General features: G+C 35.5%; 1 protein-coding gene across 5 annotated transcripts in view; it reads right to left on the minus strand.

Annotated features, from left to right (window-relative positions):
* Positions 1-18,545, minus strand: part of YAF2 (YY1 associated factor 2) — an 81,760-nt gene that overhangs the window by 4,145 nt on the left and 59,070 nt on the right. For 3 of the 5 annotated variants that reach the window (XM_026502089.4, XM_026502087.4, XM_026502088.4), the window contains 2 exons: positions 5,076-5,228; positions 2,893-4,270 (listed from right to left, as the gene is read on the minus strand). In XM_026502089.4, the coding sequence (XP_026357874.1) occupies positions 4,033-4,270; positions 5,076-5,228 (391 nt within the window). In that variant the 3' untranslated portion in view covers positions 2,893-4,032. Of the gene's footprint in view, positions 1-2,892; positions 4,271-5,075; positions 5,229-18,545 lie in introns of those variants that run through there. The other 2 variants (XR_007189472.2, XR_007189471.2) reach the window with 1 other exon arrangement.

Consider the following 18,545-nt stretch of genomic DNA (forward strand, 5'->3'; position numbering starts at 1 on the left):
GCACACAAAATATACTCAATAAATGTTCACTGAATTGAGTACTGATATAAAGACAACCTAGATCAGGAAAATATTGGAAGTGTTATATTAGTAAAATAGCTACGTCTACAATTCCTACTGATGAAAACACACAGAAAACACACACACACACACTAAAAAATGATTCAGAACATGAAACATGTCCCAGAGCCCTGAAACTTTTCAGAGCTTTACTTGATTTTTCCATAGAAGTACCTAGTCTTACTGTGGCATTTCATATGCTCCAGAACTGACCCATTCCATAAAGACAGGAATATCTACACTGGCTAAATACAAACACCACATTAAAAACATTCAAATTATCTGGGAGAGCAGGGATCTGCATTCAGGAAAGTAGCGTTCATTATAATTCAAGGTAAAACTTCCCTATGACAGCTTCTCAAAATGAACTGGTTTTGAAGAAAATTGTTCTGAAGTTATTACACATATTGCTGCCCTAGCAACCATAGCTAAAATTTTAATGATTGAGTCATTAGGAGGATGTACTATAGCACGTTTTTAAAACTTTCTCAGAGCCAGACATACTATAATTTCTCTGCCTTCCTAGTGATTCTTCTCTATGATGACCCAGATTGTGTTCCCATACCCCATTTCCCAATTTCTGCTATCTTTGCTTTTTCTCCTATCCCTTCCCTCATTTTTTCCTCCATTCTTATCCCTCCTTGCCTTTGATATTACGGGGGCTTATTTTCTATCACCCTCAATAGCCAGTGAGAGCTTTCTTTTCCTTCTGCTTTCACAAAATGATTAGTCACATCCTGTATTCGGTAACCTTCAGTGTCTCTTGATTCTGATCACTGACTTTTCTGCACTTCAATTTTTCTACGTTCATTATTCCAGGCAACTGAAGGTGCCTGTGGTTGAAGGGTGGCGGAGACGGCAGTGCCAATAAGTCAAAATATTATTTTATGGTTATCCTTTTCCTCATACACTCCCTTTTCTGTTTTCAATTAATGTTCAAAGTATAGTATAGAAATTCCTATCAATGGTCCAGTTCCTATATTAGGTCTTTAAAAGATTCCAGAAAGCGGTAATGTGCAGATCAAGAAAATAAGTAAAATAAAGGACTCAGTGGAAACTAAAACTTCTAGACCATTTAGCATTAATGCATAAACATGCAGAAACTACATTCTTTTTAGGCAATAAGGATTTTTGTCTAAAAGAAAGGTAATAAATGTGCTATCAACTTAGAAAAACTGAGAGTCTCTTCCTTTCTTAATGTTTTCACTTTGTCTACTAGCACTATAATTTTAGGAAAGCATTTAACAAAAATAAAACCTTTAAGTTAACTATTTCTACTGTGTAATACAAAAAGTTTTAAGAATATGTATTCTGGTATGCCTCAAATTATATCTTTGCTCTTAATTGTATCAAAATAAGGTAATAAACTCTGAAAAACATTCAAATTCTTTTTGTATGAAATTTAGTTAAAAGAACCCACTGCTAAAACCACAGTGTAAATTGATGAAACAGAGCTACAAATGTACCCTAAGCCCAGGCTCTGAATCTATTTGCATATTTTAACATTAAGTGTATTTATGCGATTTGGGCCTGTTTCCTGGTTTGGAAGTATATTTGAGGTAGGGTGAAATGAAAGCAAGTGAATTGTGATTAATGACAGGAAAACAAAATTTCAAACCAGCCAGCTCAGTTCATTTGTCCTGTCTCATAGTGCATACCATCAGGTTCTTTAATTACAGGAAGTAGGCTGGTCTGGGATCAGAGCAAACATCTGATGTAGAAAATTCAGTGTAACCTACAGAACGCAATCCCTTTTGGTCATCAAAGAGGGTGTGGAAATGATTTTTGTTACAAAGAATATTTTCATAATGGGATTTTACCTATAAAGATAGTAAAGGCTCATTTACTGAGCAGCCAGTGTTGCATGCCACGTAATTATTAAGAATTTTATGTGGATTGACATTTAATCCTCCCAACAACCTGATCAGCTAGATTTGATTACCATTATCCCTGTTTAATAGATGGGATGTGACCTTGAGTAATTTACTCAAGCTCACTTAGGTTCTGTAACAGGGATTCTAAGCATCAGACACCAGTTAGCACTCTAAATTTCCACGCTATTCTATCTGCCCACCCCCCGTATAAAAAGATGACTATGTTCCATTCAGGTAAAATCCCATCTCTGTCCGATTTTTCACTCCCACAATCCATTTAAAATACATCCTGAAAGAATTTGATCATCATCAGAAGACCTAGTACCTCCAAAGCACAGTTTTGACTTAAAAATTAGAAGATTTTCCCTATTACAATTATTACTTGTAATTTTTACTATGTCTAAAATTTAAAACATTTGAAACGTGAAAAACAATAAAACATGGCAAAAATTTTTCATGTTTTAAAAGAACATAACCAGTTAGCTGGGGTTCCATTGAAAGTATCTTATAATAAAAACAAACTTTAATTTTTCATTTAACAACACTAAAGAATGAGGTATATAAATGTTTTAATCACAGACTTTTACTGTATGCAATTAACTGTATTTCACAACTAGCATCTTACAAAAAAGACAGTCCCATTGTGCCTGGAAAAAGTACTGCAATTAAACAGAAAATTACATTACCACGAGAAACCACCAAATATCACAACTGTCAGGGTCTACAGTTTTGTTTTTTCTCTTCTTCAAATGTGATCATAGTGTTTTTAAGTGATATTCTGTATCCAGGTTATGTTTTTAATTTATATTTCAGAAGTCTCCTAGAAGTGGCTATATATTAAGCAAATGGCTAAAAGAAGCAGGAGACCCTAGAAAAATTTAAGAAGTACTGTGTGGTTTCTAGGTTGGATTTTTAAATACAACATGAAACACATTATTGTGAACAAAAATGCAAAATCTGTAGTCAGAAAAATATTTTATTGGTAATTTTACATAATAGTAAGTGGGGCTGTAAATACTTTTTTTATTTCAGGATATTGATAAATGCATAAACTGGCAGTTTGTGTCTGAAAATAGGGCACTATAACTTTCATAAGAATCATTATAAGAGGCCAATTAAACTGATTTAAGATTAGTTATTTCCCAGTTCTGTGCAACAGTTCCCATTTCTGTATTAATTAGATTCATATTTCTATGACCCTGCACAAGTTTGGGGCAAGACAACAGTGATAAACTATTATTAAGTTAAAGCTTTTCCAAAATTGCAGCCTTTAAAATATGTCAGGTTTCTTTTCTTTTTTTGCCAAATGCTTATAATTACTTGAACTTCAATGTTTTATATTATACAGAAAAATACCAGTGTTCAATGACAAGAGCACTAAACCTGAATTATAAAGCTAAATAATCAATGTTTTATTGTTTACTACTCTGCTAGTAAACATTACAATAATGAATGTTTTAAAAGATAAACAAAAACAAAAACAAAGATAAAACCAGAAACATAATTCAGGAACAATAATTTAGTAAAATGTGTCAAAAACATTGGCAACGGTTCATACAAATTCTTTATTTAATAACAATTTTTCCTATTTAACCACACCAAGTACCAGCAGGTGTATTTAAGAGGATAACCATTAAGAAAATCCTGTTGCAGCAATAGTTGATTAAGTTGATCTTTGACTTGTATACATATAACTATTTGTTTCACAATTCTCAAATAATACATATTTAGGCAGCTTGCACTATGTTATAAAAATTTAAATTCGTTACATGCCAATAGTAGAGAATTCAAGAATTATGTGTTAGAATTCACTAAACTAAAAGTGAAAATAGACTTACCAATAACACTGCATAATGAATAATTCAACCACATTTTCATGGCACCTTGAACTGTGGAGACCAAAATGTCAAGTCTGAAAATGTTTGGTAGGCATAGACTGCAATAAAGTCTAACAAATTCTAACAAATTTCTATTTTGTGTAAAACGCAAATTATGGATTGTGCATGAATGTTTGTCATGAAAATGTGGTACTTCTTGGCATAATCTGTGTATTTGCATGTTATGACAGAAGTGACTAAGAAATTGGAGAAAATAAACTTTAATGAGATTCTCCATTCAATGATGAGGCTTCTCCTCTGGGTGAAGATGACCTGGACATTCCCCTCTCTGTGTTATCAGAGCTAGAGCCACTCTGACTGTGTTGATCTGCAGAAGCAGCACTAGATGCAGGCGGTGACTTCGTTTTCTCCTTAAAGTCTGTAATAATGACTGTCAGATCTCCAACGGTAACTTCCAAATGCTGAGCACTACTCCGATCCACATTTTTCAATCTTGGCCTAAATACAAAAGATGATAAAATTTTAAACTAGCTTTTCTCTCTACCAACTTTCTGAATGTATAATTAATAAATTAGGTAAAAATAACAAAATGAATACATCTATATTTAAAGCTCTAGATTCATGTATAACTAGCCACAAAAATATAATTAAATGTTTCAAATCATTAACATTAATCAAACCAATCACTGATGAATCTTCAACATGACAAACTATACTCTGGAAGCAATGGTCTCTTAATTGTGCTTTTGTAGCTTTAACATAATTTTGCAGATAGTTTATCAATTTTACTAAAATAAATGTTTTAGAAAAGCAATGACATAGTTGGATCACAGAATAAGTTGATAATCGTTAAGGCTGAGTTATATGCAAGGCTGTTACTCCAGAGATGTGCACTGATAAGGGCATCATGATTATCTGTTCTGCCTGTACCCATGAAGATATTAACGGGTTAAAGCCCATGCAAATATCTGTTCAGTATTGTGAATACCACTCCTGGCCTTATGACCAAAAAAGAATCAGCTCAAACACAAATGTCTCTGTATCTAGTAAGCAAAGAGAGAAAGAAAGAAAAAATGAAAGAAGGAAAGAAAAGAAAGCATCCTTACATTTAAGCTTATATTGGTGGCCTGTGTTTAATTTCTAATATACCTCTCAAACCCAGAAAAACACTTTCATGATATTTTATAATAAAGGATATGAAATCTTTTATTTCCACTTTGTATCTCATATCAATGTTAAAAGAGAATATTAAATGGTTCATTTTATTATTTCACAAGTGCCATAAAACACTCTTCAAATTTACCTGGTTTTCTTATGACTGTTCTTTTTGCTAGTTGTTTCCTTTTCACTTTTTTCTTTTTCTACTTTATCTTTTTTCTCTTTCTTTGACTGTGTAGGGGGCACAAACTGCTGAGTAACCTGCTGGGCAACCAACTGGGAGACAGGTCGAGGTTTCCTGTGTGCATGTTAAAAAGAAAGGTTTTTTTTATTATAACTTAAGAATATATATTCCTTATAAGAATAGCTCAAATTATAAGAATAGGTATATGACATGATTTTCAAGTATAAAAATTCCTCATGTGAGATAATTTAAGCTGCAGTTTAATAGATTTTATACACACACACGCACACACACACAAATTATTGTCTTTCCTATCCAACAAAAGCAGAACTATAATAACAGTAAAAGTTATAGCCCAAAATATATGGCCAACCATTAGAATATAACCATTACATGAATCAACATGAAAATTATTAAAAAAGTATATCAAACTGAATGCTCACAGGGAAGCACACATATAAATAAACATGAGTCCTAAAAATTAAACTTGAAAATTTATACTGGAATAATGTTTAAATTTATCCCTTAGCTCTCATAGAAGGAAATATCTAACCATCTGTGACAATGGCTATTGGTTCTTTCCTCTAAAATCTTTCATTTATTCATTTAATAAATATTTGAATATCAAAATTTCTCACTTTATTGCAAAAATCCTTGAGGTTCCTTATATCTCTAGTCACAATCTCACCATGCTTTTTGACCTTGGCAATTTTCCCAGTCTTTGAGACTTGCCTACTCACTCACTTATTCATTTAATAAAATACTGAGAACCTATTGCAGAAATCGCACCATGATATCTGAAATGTTGCTTGGCTTCCCCCTTTGGTGCCAGTACAAGTTATGACTCTACTGACCCCAGGGTCAAGGATCCCTCCAGCTTTATGGTAGAACTTGGGCAACTGAGGTCAAGATTAAAAGTAAACAATCTCCAAGTTCTTAAACTCAGAGACAGAAAGGAGACTGCGGAGGAGAAGGGGAAGGAGTGAAAAATTAAGGGAGAGAAAGATAAACATACATTTTAACAGATGGTCTACAAAACATAGTAATTATATTGCTTGGAAAGTCCTGACGCTATTTTGGTCAGAATTATTAAAGAATCTTTTTGTTGTTGTTCCTCTAGAACAAGACAAAACAGAAATCAATGAGAAACTAATGCACTATCTACCATTCAAAACTGATAAGGAGGAATCTTTTGAAGGAGTAAATAGGAAACACAGTATATAAAACAGGTTTCAGTAGATGAATAATGCGTTTTATTTAGAGCCTACACAGTCTGAAGTACAGAACAGATACCCAAGAAAGATGTTCAACACAAGAAGTAGGGTTGACATAGATATCAGGGTTAATGATGTGGAGTAAGAGTTACACAAATGAAAGTGATATTGAAAACATAGTTAATGGCTGAGCTTGGTAAGGAGATAATCTTTTTTAATGGATTAAAGCAATGGTTCCTGAATTTAAGGTACATCGGGATCACCTGGAAGGTCTGTTTATCGCTTTCTTAGCCTACTCCCATGGTCTCCAATTCAGTAGGCCCTGAATAACGTGCATTTCTAACTGGTTTCTGAGTTAGCTGATACCTCTGATCTAGCCCGCACTTCACAAAGAAGCCTGAAGTGCAAATATTGGTACTAGTGCCATACAGAGTTTGAGATGGAGAGCAGGGAGTGGCAAGGAAATAAAAAAATTAAAAAAACAAGGCTAAACAGATGGGAAGAAATCCGATTATGAAAAGCTAAGGAATCTGACTTACCCTTAAAGGATGGGAGATCACAGAAGAAATTCAGAGTTGAATTTTACAAAGGTTACTGGCAGCAGTCTGAAGGGGAAAGGTACTCCAGTGGCAGAGAAACTGTTAGGCAAGCTACTTTAATAGATTAGGCAGAAATAAAAAGGGCTTGAACTAAGGAAGCAGCAAGGGGGTTAGTTAGGACAGGCTGAAGAAGTAGAATCAAAGGGGCAAGGTAACTAATTATTTACACCTTTCTCACTTCTTAACCAATGAATATTCCTCTAGAAAAACAGAGAAATCCTTGCCCTTATGGAGCCAACATCATGTGGATGGAATCAAACAAAAAATGTATACAGGGTCTTAATGTTGATAAATGCTATGGAAAAAAATAAGGAACATAGGGAGTAATGGAGAAGTTGCAATTTTAATTTTATTGTCTGTTTCCTCTTCTAGGATATAAAACTCCACAAAGAAAAGGGATGGCATCAGCTTTATGCACCACTGTATAACTAGCACTTAGCATAGTAACTGAAAAAATACTAGCTACTTAGTATTTGCTGTAGAATAATAAAATCAGGTTTAACAAGGAAGAAAGATGTTTTTTAAGGAGCAGTGTCTCTAAGATTAGTCATTGGCCAGGATCAACCACTCACTACACAAAAGTAAACAAGTAGTAAAAAAGTAAGAGCAACAAGAATTTATCTTTCAATTATGCTGGAAAATGGAAAGAGAAAAGAAAGCTCAAAGGTGTGGCAGGGTTGAGAAGAGTTGTTTAAACTAGTGCCTAGTGAACAGTGAGTCACCTAAAATTGAGTCACTCCAAGATATAAAATGCAATTGAGGTGTAGTCATCATTTGGTCTCCCAAGGTAATATGGATCTCTGAATGTCTTCCTTCCATAACAAATGAAGGTTTGACAACTTCCTTTATTATATTTTGTACTGTGTCACTCCCTCCATCCTAAAATTTAATGCAAAATAAATTAATAAAATTAATGATTAAATTGAATTAAAATAAAATTATAAACATTAAGATAAATTTACATGCTTTTGAACCTAGAGAAGAAATCCTGATGTTTCTAGCAATCAATAAATCGACATTAGTTACTGAGTAGTCATTATTACTAAGTTAAGATATATGATTGATTTATATTACCTTTATTTAGTGCTGCCTTCAAGTAAAATTGCATGTTTTTCAAGGTTTTTCTGTATTCATTAATGACCTAATGCTGTTTTTCCTGTAACATCTAGCTCAATCATGGGTTTTCTGATCAAGATTTTCAGGAATGTAACCCTTTGTGCTGTGGTTAGGTACAGAATATCTTTATAATATGACCAATCACTCCCTCACCCCTCCAGCACTTGTCTCCAAGTGGGTACTATGTAACACTGTTCCTCAACATCCCACTTCCGTTTATATGTGAGAAATAGAATCCTAATTCCCCAACTTCAGGTCTCCTACAACTGTTACCAAGTCTTTTTCATATTTAACAAATGTTATCTCTCTAGAATCTTCCTAGAATCATTTTCCCTTTTTGTATGGCCCATCAATCTGAAAATATTAGAGCATGATTTGCTTCATAAAACCATGAGGTTGAGTAAAATATATTTATATTTTAAAATGAGTTATGAATCTAAAATTCTTCTAAGTGTTATTCTCTCAGTGGTAAGAACAATCTATTCAATAAATGCACACCATCCAAGCTAAAACCAACACAGAAAGAACAATTAGTTCAACTGGTCAGGTGAGAGGCTGGACTCTGAAGACAAGCTAGAAGACTACCACATCAAACTGGAAATGAAGTAATGGTAGTAAGAGTCTATTCTAGTCAGGAGAATGGCACTGAAGCACTGAATGTGAGGACGTTTCAGAAGGATGATATAATCAGATGTGTACCTGAATAAGAGGGATAAAGAACTCTCCCCCAAATGGGAATAAAACTGAAAGAAATGGGGGGATTTAGGACAGTGCTGTGAACTGAATGTTTGTGTTCCCTGCAAAATTCATTTGTTGAAATCCTACCCCTCCAAGGCGATAGTATTAGGAGGTGGGGCCTTTGAGAGGTAATTAGCTTATGTGGGTATGGCCATCATGAGTAGTACTCCAGAGAGATCCCTTGACCCTTCTGCCATGTGAGAAAATAGCTGTCAGTGTGGAAGTGGGTCCTTATCAGACAGCTAATCTGCGGGTGCCAGGATCTCAGACTTGCAGCCTCCAGAACTGTGAGAAATAAATATTTATTATTAATAAGCCACCCCATTTATGGCATTTTTGTTATAGCAGCTCAAATGGACTAAGGAAGTTAAACGAAAGCCAAGAACAGGTCTACTTGAAATCAGAGGGACTGATAAACTTGGTGTTAATTATGTTGGATTTATAGATTTAATAAAATATAAGCAAAGCTGTCCTTTGAGCAAGTGTAAATATGAGACAAGTGGTCTAATAAGCAACCATGTATTATTAGTGTAACCTAGTGTAGTTACTGATTTTGTTATTTTTCAGTCACCAACAAATCTTTTGTAGTGGTTCTCTTTTCCCTTAAGAAAAATATTATTTATTTCTGTTCTTGAGTAGTGATATCTTTTTATTCCATTCCTTTATTCTCATTTTAATGACAGCTGATTTTCACTTAAAGATTATGATTGTGCTCCACTGCTCTAGGATTATTTGATCTGATTCAACTTTGGGAAAAAAAAGAAGCACAAAATATAAATACAGAAGTGTGTGCATGTGTGTATATACACATGTGTGTATAGAGAGAGAGAGAGAGAGAGAGAGAGAGACTAATTACTGAAATGAAGGTCTCTGCTGCTCCCTAGAGGCTGAATGTACTTTAAAGATGCTTCACTGAGGTAGGGGATATAGTTTACCTTTTTAACATATCATAAAGTGACTCAGTACCATGACCAACTGAAAAGAAAGCCCTCGAATCTCTAGGGATCTTAAGAAGATTAACTATGATCCCTCTTCTCCTTAATGAGAAAAATCTGGAAGACAGTAGGAAATTTTAGAGGTGGGAGGCTGTTAACTCAATAAGGGGCAGGGTGTCATTTTTAAGATATGCCTTTTATGTTTGGTGATTTCTTATTCATGGTTTTGACAATACACCTGTAATGCCAAAGGTTCTGTAATATGGAGGACAAAAGGTCATCTAGTTAGTAAATTACCATATCCCAACTACATTCTATTGTCCTCTTCCTATTTACATATGTCATGACTAAGCTATTATTTGTGAAATATGGTATTCAAAACTTGGGGGATCTTCATATGTCTGTATGTATCCTTCATAAACAGCCCAGATATACTGTGTAAAATTTTGAAGGTCTGCTGATTTACTGTAACATAAGAAAAAAGTGAAATTTCAACAAAAACGTAATGGCTATCTACTATTCATCAGAACAAAATATTTTTAGGAGCTGCTTAACTTTCCATGCGGGTAGAAGACTGGTGGTACATGTTGACTTGGTATATGCCATTTCTAACTACATGTCTGCCTTCTATCCCCACCACCCCACAACAGAAATTCTATAAGCTAAATATTTTAAGAAAAATGTCTCAAGCTTGATCAACCTCATCACAATTTACCTTTGTCGAGCTGGACAAGCAAAACAAACGAGTAAGATATAAATATTTATTGGTTCTTTTCTAAAAGAGGCAGCATTACTCATAGCTCAGAAAGAAATAATCCTCTTCATAACACTAAATTATATGGTAAAGTGAAGCAATACAATAAATCTCATGAGTAAAAATAACTGAACTAAACCTAAACTTGTTAGGAGTCTTTTTTTTTTTTTTTAAGAGTTTTATTTATTTATTTGACAGAGAGAGACAGCCAGCAAGAGGGGAACATGAGCAGGGGGAGTGGGAGAGGAAGAAGCAGGCTCCCAGCGGAGGAGCCCGATGCGGGGCTCGATCCCAGAATGATGGGATCACGCCCTGAGCCAAAGGCAGACACTTAACGACTGAGCCACCCAGGCGCCCCTGTTATGAGTCTTTTAATAAACTGCTAACAAAAACCCAAAAATCTAACCAAGGTAGATTTTATAAGTGGCGACCTTGTTTTGTTTAACAAATTTATTGCACACTTACATGAGTCGGTATAGGTAAGACGCTGGAGATTTACCATGGGTAAGACAAACATAGTCTGTGACCTCACAGAATTTGCTTATCAAATGAGATAAAAACCATGCAAAAGTAAACTAAAAAAGTAAGTTTTGTCAAAAACACTAAGAAGAAAAAAAACCCGAGTACTGTAATAGAGAAAATAGAATGAGAACTTATTATAGACAAGGTAGAAAAAACTTTTAATTCATGTTTAAACTGTCAGTACACCAGGAAAAAGAGCCATCACCACGGGCCCTTTTAAAAAATACTTTAAGTCATTTTATGAATAATTTACAGAAGAAAGAAATAAAGTAATAAATTTCAACCAACATTAACATTTTTACTAAGCATTTAAAACATACTTAACCCAAACTTTTATTCTGTAATAATTTGGTTTTGAAGGTATATAAGACCTGAAATAGACAAAGTTTTTTTGACTATCTCCTCATCAGCTATTAGGCCTAATCTTAGGAACACATCTACCTTGAAATACTGATTTCATGATTTCAAACACACCTCTAGTAGATTTTGGCTTATCTTCATTTCCATTTCTTCTTGCACTGGCATTATCAAAACCATTTTACTTCAAAAACCTTGATGGCTCATAGTTTTTTTGAAGAGAGGACTACCATTTTCCGTCCTCCAAAATTACCATTTTCATTTTTAGATTAGGTATACATACCTATCCTACCGCATCCATCTACTTACGAATCACAGCACATAAATATCGACGCCAAATGTCATAAAAGATGAAAGAATAACATCACATGTTCTTTTTGTTTTTACATCACATGTTCTATGGCAAAACAAGATGGTTCAGGTTCATTGTTGCAAAATATTGCATGATAAAATCCCTTCTGTTGAACGACTACTCATGTGAGAAACCACATTTCCTTTCTGTCCTTAAAAATATAATGCTCATGTAATGTTTCTTGAATTTGCAAAAAACTCATCTAGGAAATTATCATTTGAGGACACATCAGAGAGCTCTAGCACCATGCCGTCTACAAAGGGTTAACAAGCAAAAAGGCATGTAAATTACTCAGTGTGAATTCCCTGGATTTCTCCACCAGCCCTACAGTCTGGGGAGCATTCTGCAGTGTGTTCAATGACTCTTCCCCTCCCAGGCTGAGGTAGATTTTTTTTCTTTTTTTTTTAACAAATCAGTTTCTGAGATTTTGTGATAAAGAGTGAGAAAGAAATAAGTAAGACACTGATGAGAGAGGTTTCGAGAACTGTAGCTTGGGAGCAAAACTATTATGTGAGGACAGGGGTAAAACAGGGAAAATGATGACTAAAAAAATGTTCCTAGGGCTCTCTTTTTTCACAGTGTTCAAGAAATATAAATAAAGGATTTGCTACTTTATTTTGAAATTTAAAAAAGAAAGAATGAGCTAATCTGCAAAATACATTAATTAGTGGTCTTCTGTGCATGTTCTATTTGGTACATAGAACACATTTACATAGCATGTTATTTTGGATTTTAATGATTAAAATATTTTTAAAAGAAATATGCATCAAATATTTGTGGAGCCCCTGCAGCACCTCTGAAGAAACATGGTCTTCTACGTTCCTCTGTAATGCTGTTGATCCTTATATAGTTGTGTTCTATCTCCCCACTGACTGTACTCTAATCCCTACATGAGAAGAGATCCATATCTCACTTAGTTTTGTATTCCCAGCACCTAAAAGATCTTACGTGTATAGATGCTCAATGAACATCTCTCGATATTAATGGTCATTAAAAATAACAGATATGATGCATAAATACAACTATTAATTGTGTGATTGATTTGACTAGGTGCCAACTTTCAAGAATTCATTTTCTTGAAAAAATTGCTGATATCTTCTTTTGAGCCATTTACTTCTTTTTCATGAAAATGCAATGAAGGGTTTAATGTACATGTCTGCCTTCTATAAAAATTTATTACTAAATAGAAAGATAAAAGAGTTCTTACGAAACAAGTTTCTCTACCTCCAAAAAATAATCTACTCTGCTAATATTGGCACTATCTGACTTACCAACAAAATTCAAATATTACTTATAGTAATGATATTCAAATTTTTTGTTATTGTTTTTGCAGCAGAATCATCATGCTAACAAAATTTTACAAGGAATCTCAATATGTTAAACTAAAAAAACCTAACTTCTATATGAAGTTGATATGGAGACTCCTGAACCCCCATCTGCTCAGTGCTCATCCTTGAACCTCCCAATTATCCATGAGGTGTGGCTGTGAGAAATACAATTCAAAACCACTGGTCTAAGTATTTACACTATACCAATTAAATTTATATCTCAGGTTCAATGTATTCTTTCTTCTTGTCACTTGCCTGACTGTGCTTACAGAATGCAAGGAACAATACCCTTCATCATTTCAAGAATCTGAGTATTTTAAAGACTTTTTACTCTGAGGTCTAATTTTCAACATCAAACACTTCTGCAAAAGCCTAGAACACATTTTTCCCTGAACTCCTGGGAAGTGGCAGCAGGGGAGACTTGATTCTTTGGCAGCTCCTAAGAAAGTCCTTGGTAAGCACAGACAAAATAGATGACTACACATCAGCTTTAGAAAAACTAGGTTAGAGTGTTCAGTAATTAAATCTCTGACAAACCCCTCAAATCATTAAACAATATCAGCTCACTTAATCTGAAAGACTAAGGACACTCTCCAGAGCTACAAACAGATCCTCCTCAACTTTTATTTCCCCTTAGCCAAACAAATATCAACTCCTTTCAATTTTTCTTTCACGTTATTGGAATGATTCCCATGACTACCACTCTCGCCCAACCCAACAGCACCCTTCTACATTATCTACTTGATTGACTTCTTGTCTTCGCCCCTCCAATCCAAGATTACTCTTCCTTACATTCATTTAACAAATATTTATTAAACACTCAGTGTTCAAGTCACTGTTCCAAGCACTGGGGATAGAACACTAACTTACTTTTACTGTGCGCTATTTTATCATTGGGTGACCTTGATTCTTATTTCACAGAGAACATAGAAGCTGTTTGATGAAAATTTCCACAAGCTTCCATCTTTGCCCATATCCTCTAACTTCCCTATCCATATTCCCAATTATGGCCATGTCTCTATTTGCCCTTCTCCAGGACACTACTCCTGCTACTGACCTCCTTTCCCTCGGCTTCAGCGATACTTCCTTCTGTAAATAGGTAATTCCTGTCAACATACAAACACATAATTGCTCTTACCTTAAAAAAGGAAAAGAAAAAATTATTCCCTAAGTCCACATCCCTTTCTAGCCACTGCCCCATTTCTCTGTTCTCTTTTCTACTACAAGCATCAAATGATTTATCTGTACTTACTTTCCACAACTCTTTCTTCCATTCTTTCACAGGCTCATCTCTATCAGGCTCTTGTCCCTACCATGCTACTAACACTATCACTTTCAAGGTCACCAACAATCACTTTACCATTTGCACTGGTCAACTACAGCTCTCATCTTATGCATTCTTTACAAGCAGCATTTAAGTTAGTTTACCACTCCTTCACTTCGGGCAAACCCTTCACTTTGGGCAAAACAAGTCTCTAGAACACCACACAATTTTTCTCCTGCCTCACCAGCTATTCTTCCCCAGTCTCAATTATTGGTTCTTTTCCTTCATCCACAATTTCTAAACTTCAGAGTGCATTAGGTCTCAGTCTTCACACATCTCTTTTATCTACACTAACCCTCTCGGACAGTGCTAGACAAAGGGTGGTCCACTAACCAAACCGAGGCATCAGCACCGGGGAGGCTAGTACAAATGCAAATTCTCAGACCTAGCCTAAGAACTATGGGTATTTTCTATGCACACAAAACCTGAGAAATGCTATTCAAGATGACCTCATTCAGTCCTTGCTTTAAATACCATCTGTACAACAGTTCTCAGTCCAGGCTAAACATTAGAATTAACCACCAATACTTCTTAAAAATAACTCTGCCTACAGGGGTGCCTGGGTGGCTCAGTCAGTTAAGCGTCTGACTCTTGATTTCAGCTCAGGTCATGATCTCAGGATAGTAAGACCAAGCCCCACATCAGGCTCCACACTCAGCAGGGAGTCTGCTAGAGATTCTCTCTCTCCCTCTCCCTCTGCCCCCTCCCTGCCTTTGCACACACTTTCTCTCTAAAGTAAATAAATAAATCTTTAAAAGACTAAAAATAATGAAAATAGAAATAACTATGCCTAGGAGAAAAAATGTTAAATTTTGTTAAATTTTGTAAATAGAGTAAGATTTGTAAAAATGAACGCTTAAGAAAAAACTAGATTTTTAAAATGAAACTACTAAATTGAACATTAATTTTAATAATGAAAGTAGTCCCTGAATAATCTTTTCTGGGCATAAGAGTTTTCCTCATGGACACACACACACACACACACACACACGTGCACACACAGACAAAACCCCTCACGTTGAAACATGAAAAAAATGTGATCGATTCCACTCCAAGATATTTACCCAGAGAAGGAAATATATATCCATAAAAAGACTTCTACATGAATGTTCATAGAAGCCTTATTTGTAACAGCCAAAAACTAAAAACAAACCAAATGTCCACCAAGAGATGAATAAAGACATCATCCTATGCTCAGAACATGGAATACTGCTCAGCTACAGAAAGGAATGAATTACTGACACATGCAACACAGATGAATATTAAAACAATAATGCTTAAAGAAGCCACAGAAGACTATATACTATGTGATCCCATTTATAAAATTCTAGAAAATGCAAACTAATCTATAGAGAAAGCAGATCAGTAGTTGCCCAGCAACTGAGGATGGGAGAGAGGTAGGCACTGGAGGGAAGAATTGAAAAGGAGTACAAAGAAATTTCTGGTGATGATGGATATGTTCACTACCTTAATTGTGGTGATGGTTTCAGGTGTATTCATATGTCAAAACTTTTCAAATTGTACACTTTGTGTGCAGTATACTGTATGTCAGCGATACCTCAATAAAAGCTTTCTTAAAAATGTTTAACCTAACCACTAATCAAATTAAAAAATGCCTCAGTCCCACTCCCAAAATAAATCAATGCATCCAAGGTTGAGAATAATTGATCTATACAATACTCCAAAATTTGTATCACCAACCCCAGTATCTCCCCTACTAACTCTAGGTTTACATAACCAACTGCCTATTTACATCTTAATTTCAAGGTCTAGTAGCAACTGAAAACTTAGCTTGTTCAACAATACTTCTGATCCCTCCCTTTTCCTGATCTTCCAGTCTCCTACAGTCTTCCTGAGTAAATAGACTCCATTTTTCCAGTTGCTCAGACCAAACACATGGAAGCAGTATTCATTCTCCACTTTCTCTCTCACACACATCTAATTTATCAGCAAATCCTTTCCACTCTACCTTCAAAATATATCGAGAATTAGATTTCTCACCAACCCCACTGAGGCCACCCTTGTAACGTCCTGCCCCTGATTCCTCAACAGCTTTGCTATAGACTATTCTCCCACAAAGCAGCCAGGTGATTTTTCTAGATGTAAATCAAATTATATCACTCTCCTGCTTAAAACCATTTATTGGGTTCCTCCTCCCCCCCAAATCCCTTCACTTGTTACACTCTGGCAACCAGAATATATGGCAATTGAAAATAAAATCCAGAATTCTTGTTCTAGTCTTGATTTAGTCTTGACTTGATTTAGTCTCTCTTCCCACTTCATCTTCTATACTCTCCCTTCTGGAATCCTCTGTTGCTGTGTCTTAGTTTGAGCTGCCACAACAAATGCTGTAGACTGGGTGGCTTAAACAACAGAAATTTATTTTCTCATAATTCTGGAAGCTAGAAAGTTCAAGATCAAGGTCCAGCAGGGTATGGCTTCTGGGAGTGCTCTCCTCCTGGCTTGCAGAGAGCCTCTTTCTCACTGTGTGCTCACATGATAGCGAGAGATCAGCTCTTTTCTGCTTCTTATAAGGCCACTAATTCTACCATACTTTCACCAATCCTTATGACCTCATTTAACCTGAATAACCTCCTAAAAGCCCTATCTCCAAGTACAGTCGCACCGGGGACTAGGGCTTCAATGCAATTCAACAAATTTGGGGGGATGGAGCACAATTTATTCCTAATATCCAACCTCACTGGCCTTCTACTCCTGCCTGGGGATTTCCCCGCTGCTATCCTCTCTATCTACTCACTCCCTCACTTCTTCCAGGTCTTTGTCAAATGCCAGTTAAATCTTTCCTAACCTAACACTGAATGGCACTCTCCTCTCCAACTCCACCGCCCACTCTGTCCATTATTCTGTCCTTCTCACTATGCTTTCTTTTCTTCAAAGCACTTGTTTCTACTTACCACATTATATATGATTAGTTTATTGCCTGTCTTCCCCTACCAAAAAAGAATATAAGCTCAACTACCACCTCCATAATTGTAAACAGGGACATTTTCTTGTTTCATCTGGTTTACTGCCATTTGCCCTGCACCTGCAGAATAAAAAAAAATACCTAATGTGTTTTTAATGGATAGGTGAATGTTAAGCCCTCCTACTCAAAAATTTCCAGGGACCTTAAGTGATCCCATAGCAGTTTTTCTAACCCTGGCTACATATTAGCATCACACGGAGTCTTATAAAAATTACAATGCTTGGGCCCCACCCAGACCAACCAAATGAACATTTTCAGGAGTGAAACCTGGTATTTTTCAAAGCTTCTCAATTGCTCCTTTCGTACAGTCACTGGCCTACAGAATAAGAGCAAAGTGCTGGCTAAATGTCAGATCTCTCCAAATCAGACTCCAGGATATGGATCTGTCAAGTAAAGCAAGTTACTGCATTTCGCCTTGTACTTTCCTAATGCACCCTGGATCCCATCTTTTTCAAATAGCATTCTTTATCTACTCTACTCTACAGTCACCTCTCCCCTCCCTGAAACCCAAGTAGCCCATGTAGACTGTGTCAGATAATCATAATACATACATAACAATAAAGTATAAGCTTACTCCTATTTTTAAACTACTTACTTTTTTACCCCCCACAAGTGCTATGCATATACTGGACACTGAATAAATACATGTTGAATGAAGAAAGCTTCTGCATAAAATTATCTTCTTTTCCATTTGTACGAAACCAGAGAAAGGGTGCATACTTGAATCCTTCCACTAAGAACCACTTAAATTATCACAGTTATAAAATGAATTAGTCACAGGGATGAAAAGTACAGCATAGACAATAGTGTCAATAATATTGTAATAACTGTGTGTGGTGACAGATGGTAACCACACTTAATGGTGGCAAGCCTTTCCTAATGTATATAATTGTTAAATCACTATGTTATACACCTGAAACTAATGTCAATTACATTTCAATTAAATTAAAAAAAATCAGCAGTGTTCATAACCCCGACCACACATGGCAATCTCCTCACAAGCTTTTAAAGCAATATACCCTTGTCCACAGGCCCCACCTTCAGGGGCTCTGATTTATTTAGCCTGGGTTAGAACCCAGGTACCCCTTTTTGGCTTGGTGGGTTTTTTTGGGGGTTTGTGTTGTTTTGTTTTTGGTTTTTTTTTTTTTTTTTTTTTTTTTCCAGTTTCCAAGGTAATTCCAACATGCAGGGAAAGCTGAGAACCAA

This window comes from Ursus arctos, unplaced genomic scaffold (genome assembly GCF_023065955.2).
Source record: "Ursus arctos isolate Adak ecotype North America unplaced genomic scaffold, UrsArc2.0 scaffold_26, whole genome shotgun sequence".
Lineage (NCBI taxonomy): Eukaryota > Metazoa > Chordata > Mammalia > Carnivora > Ursidae > Ursus > Ursus arctos.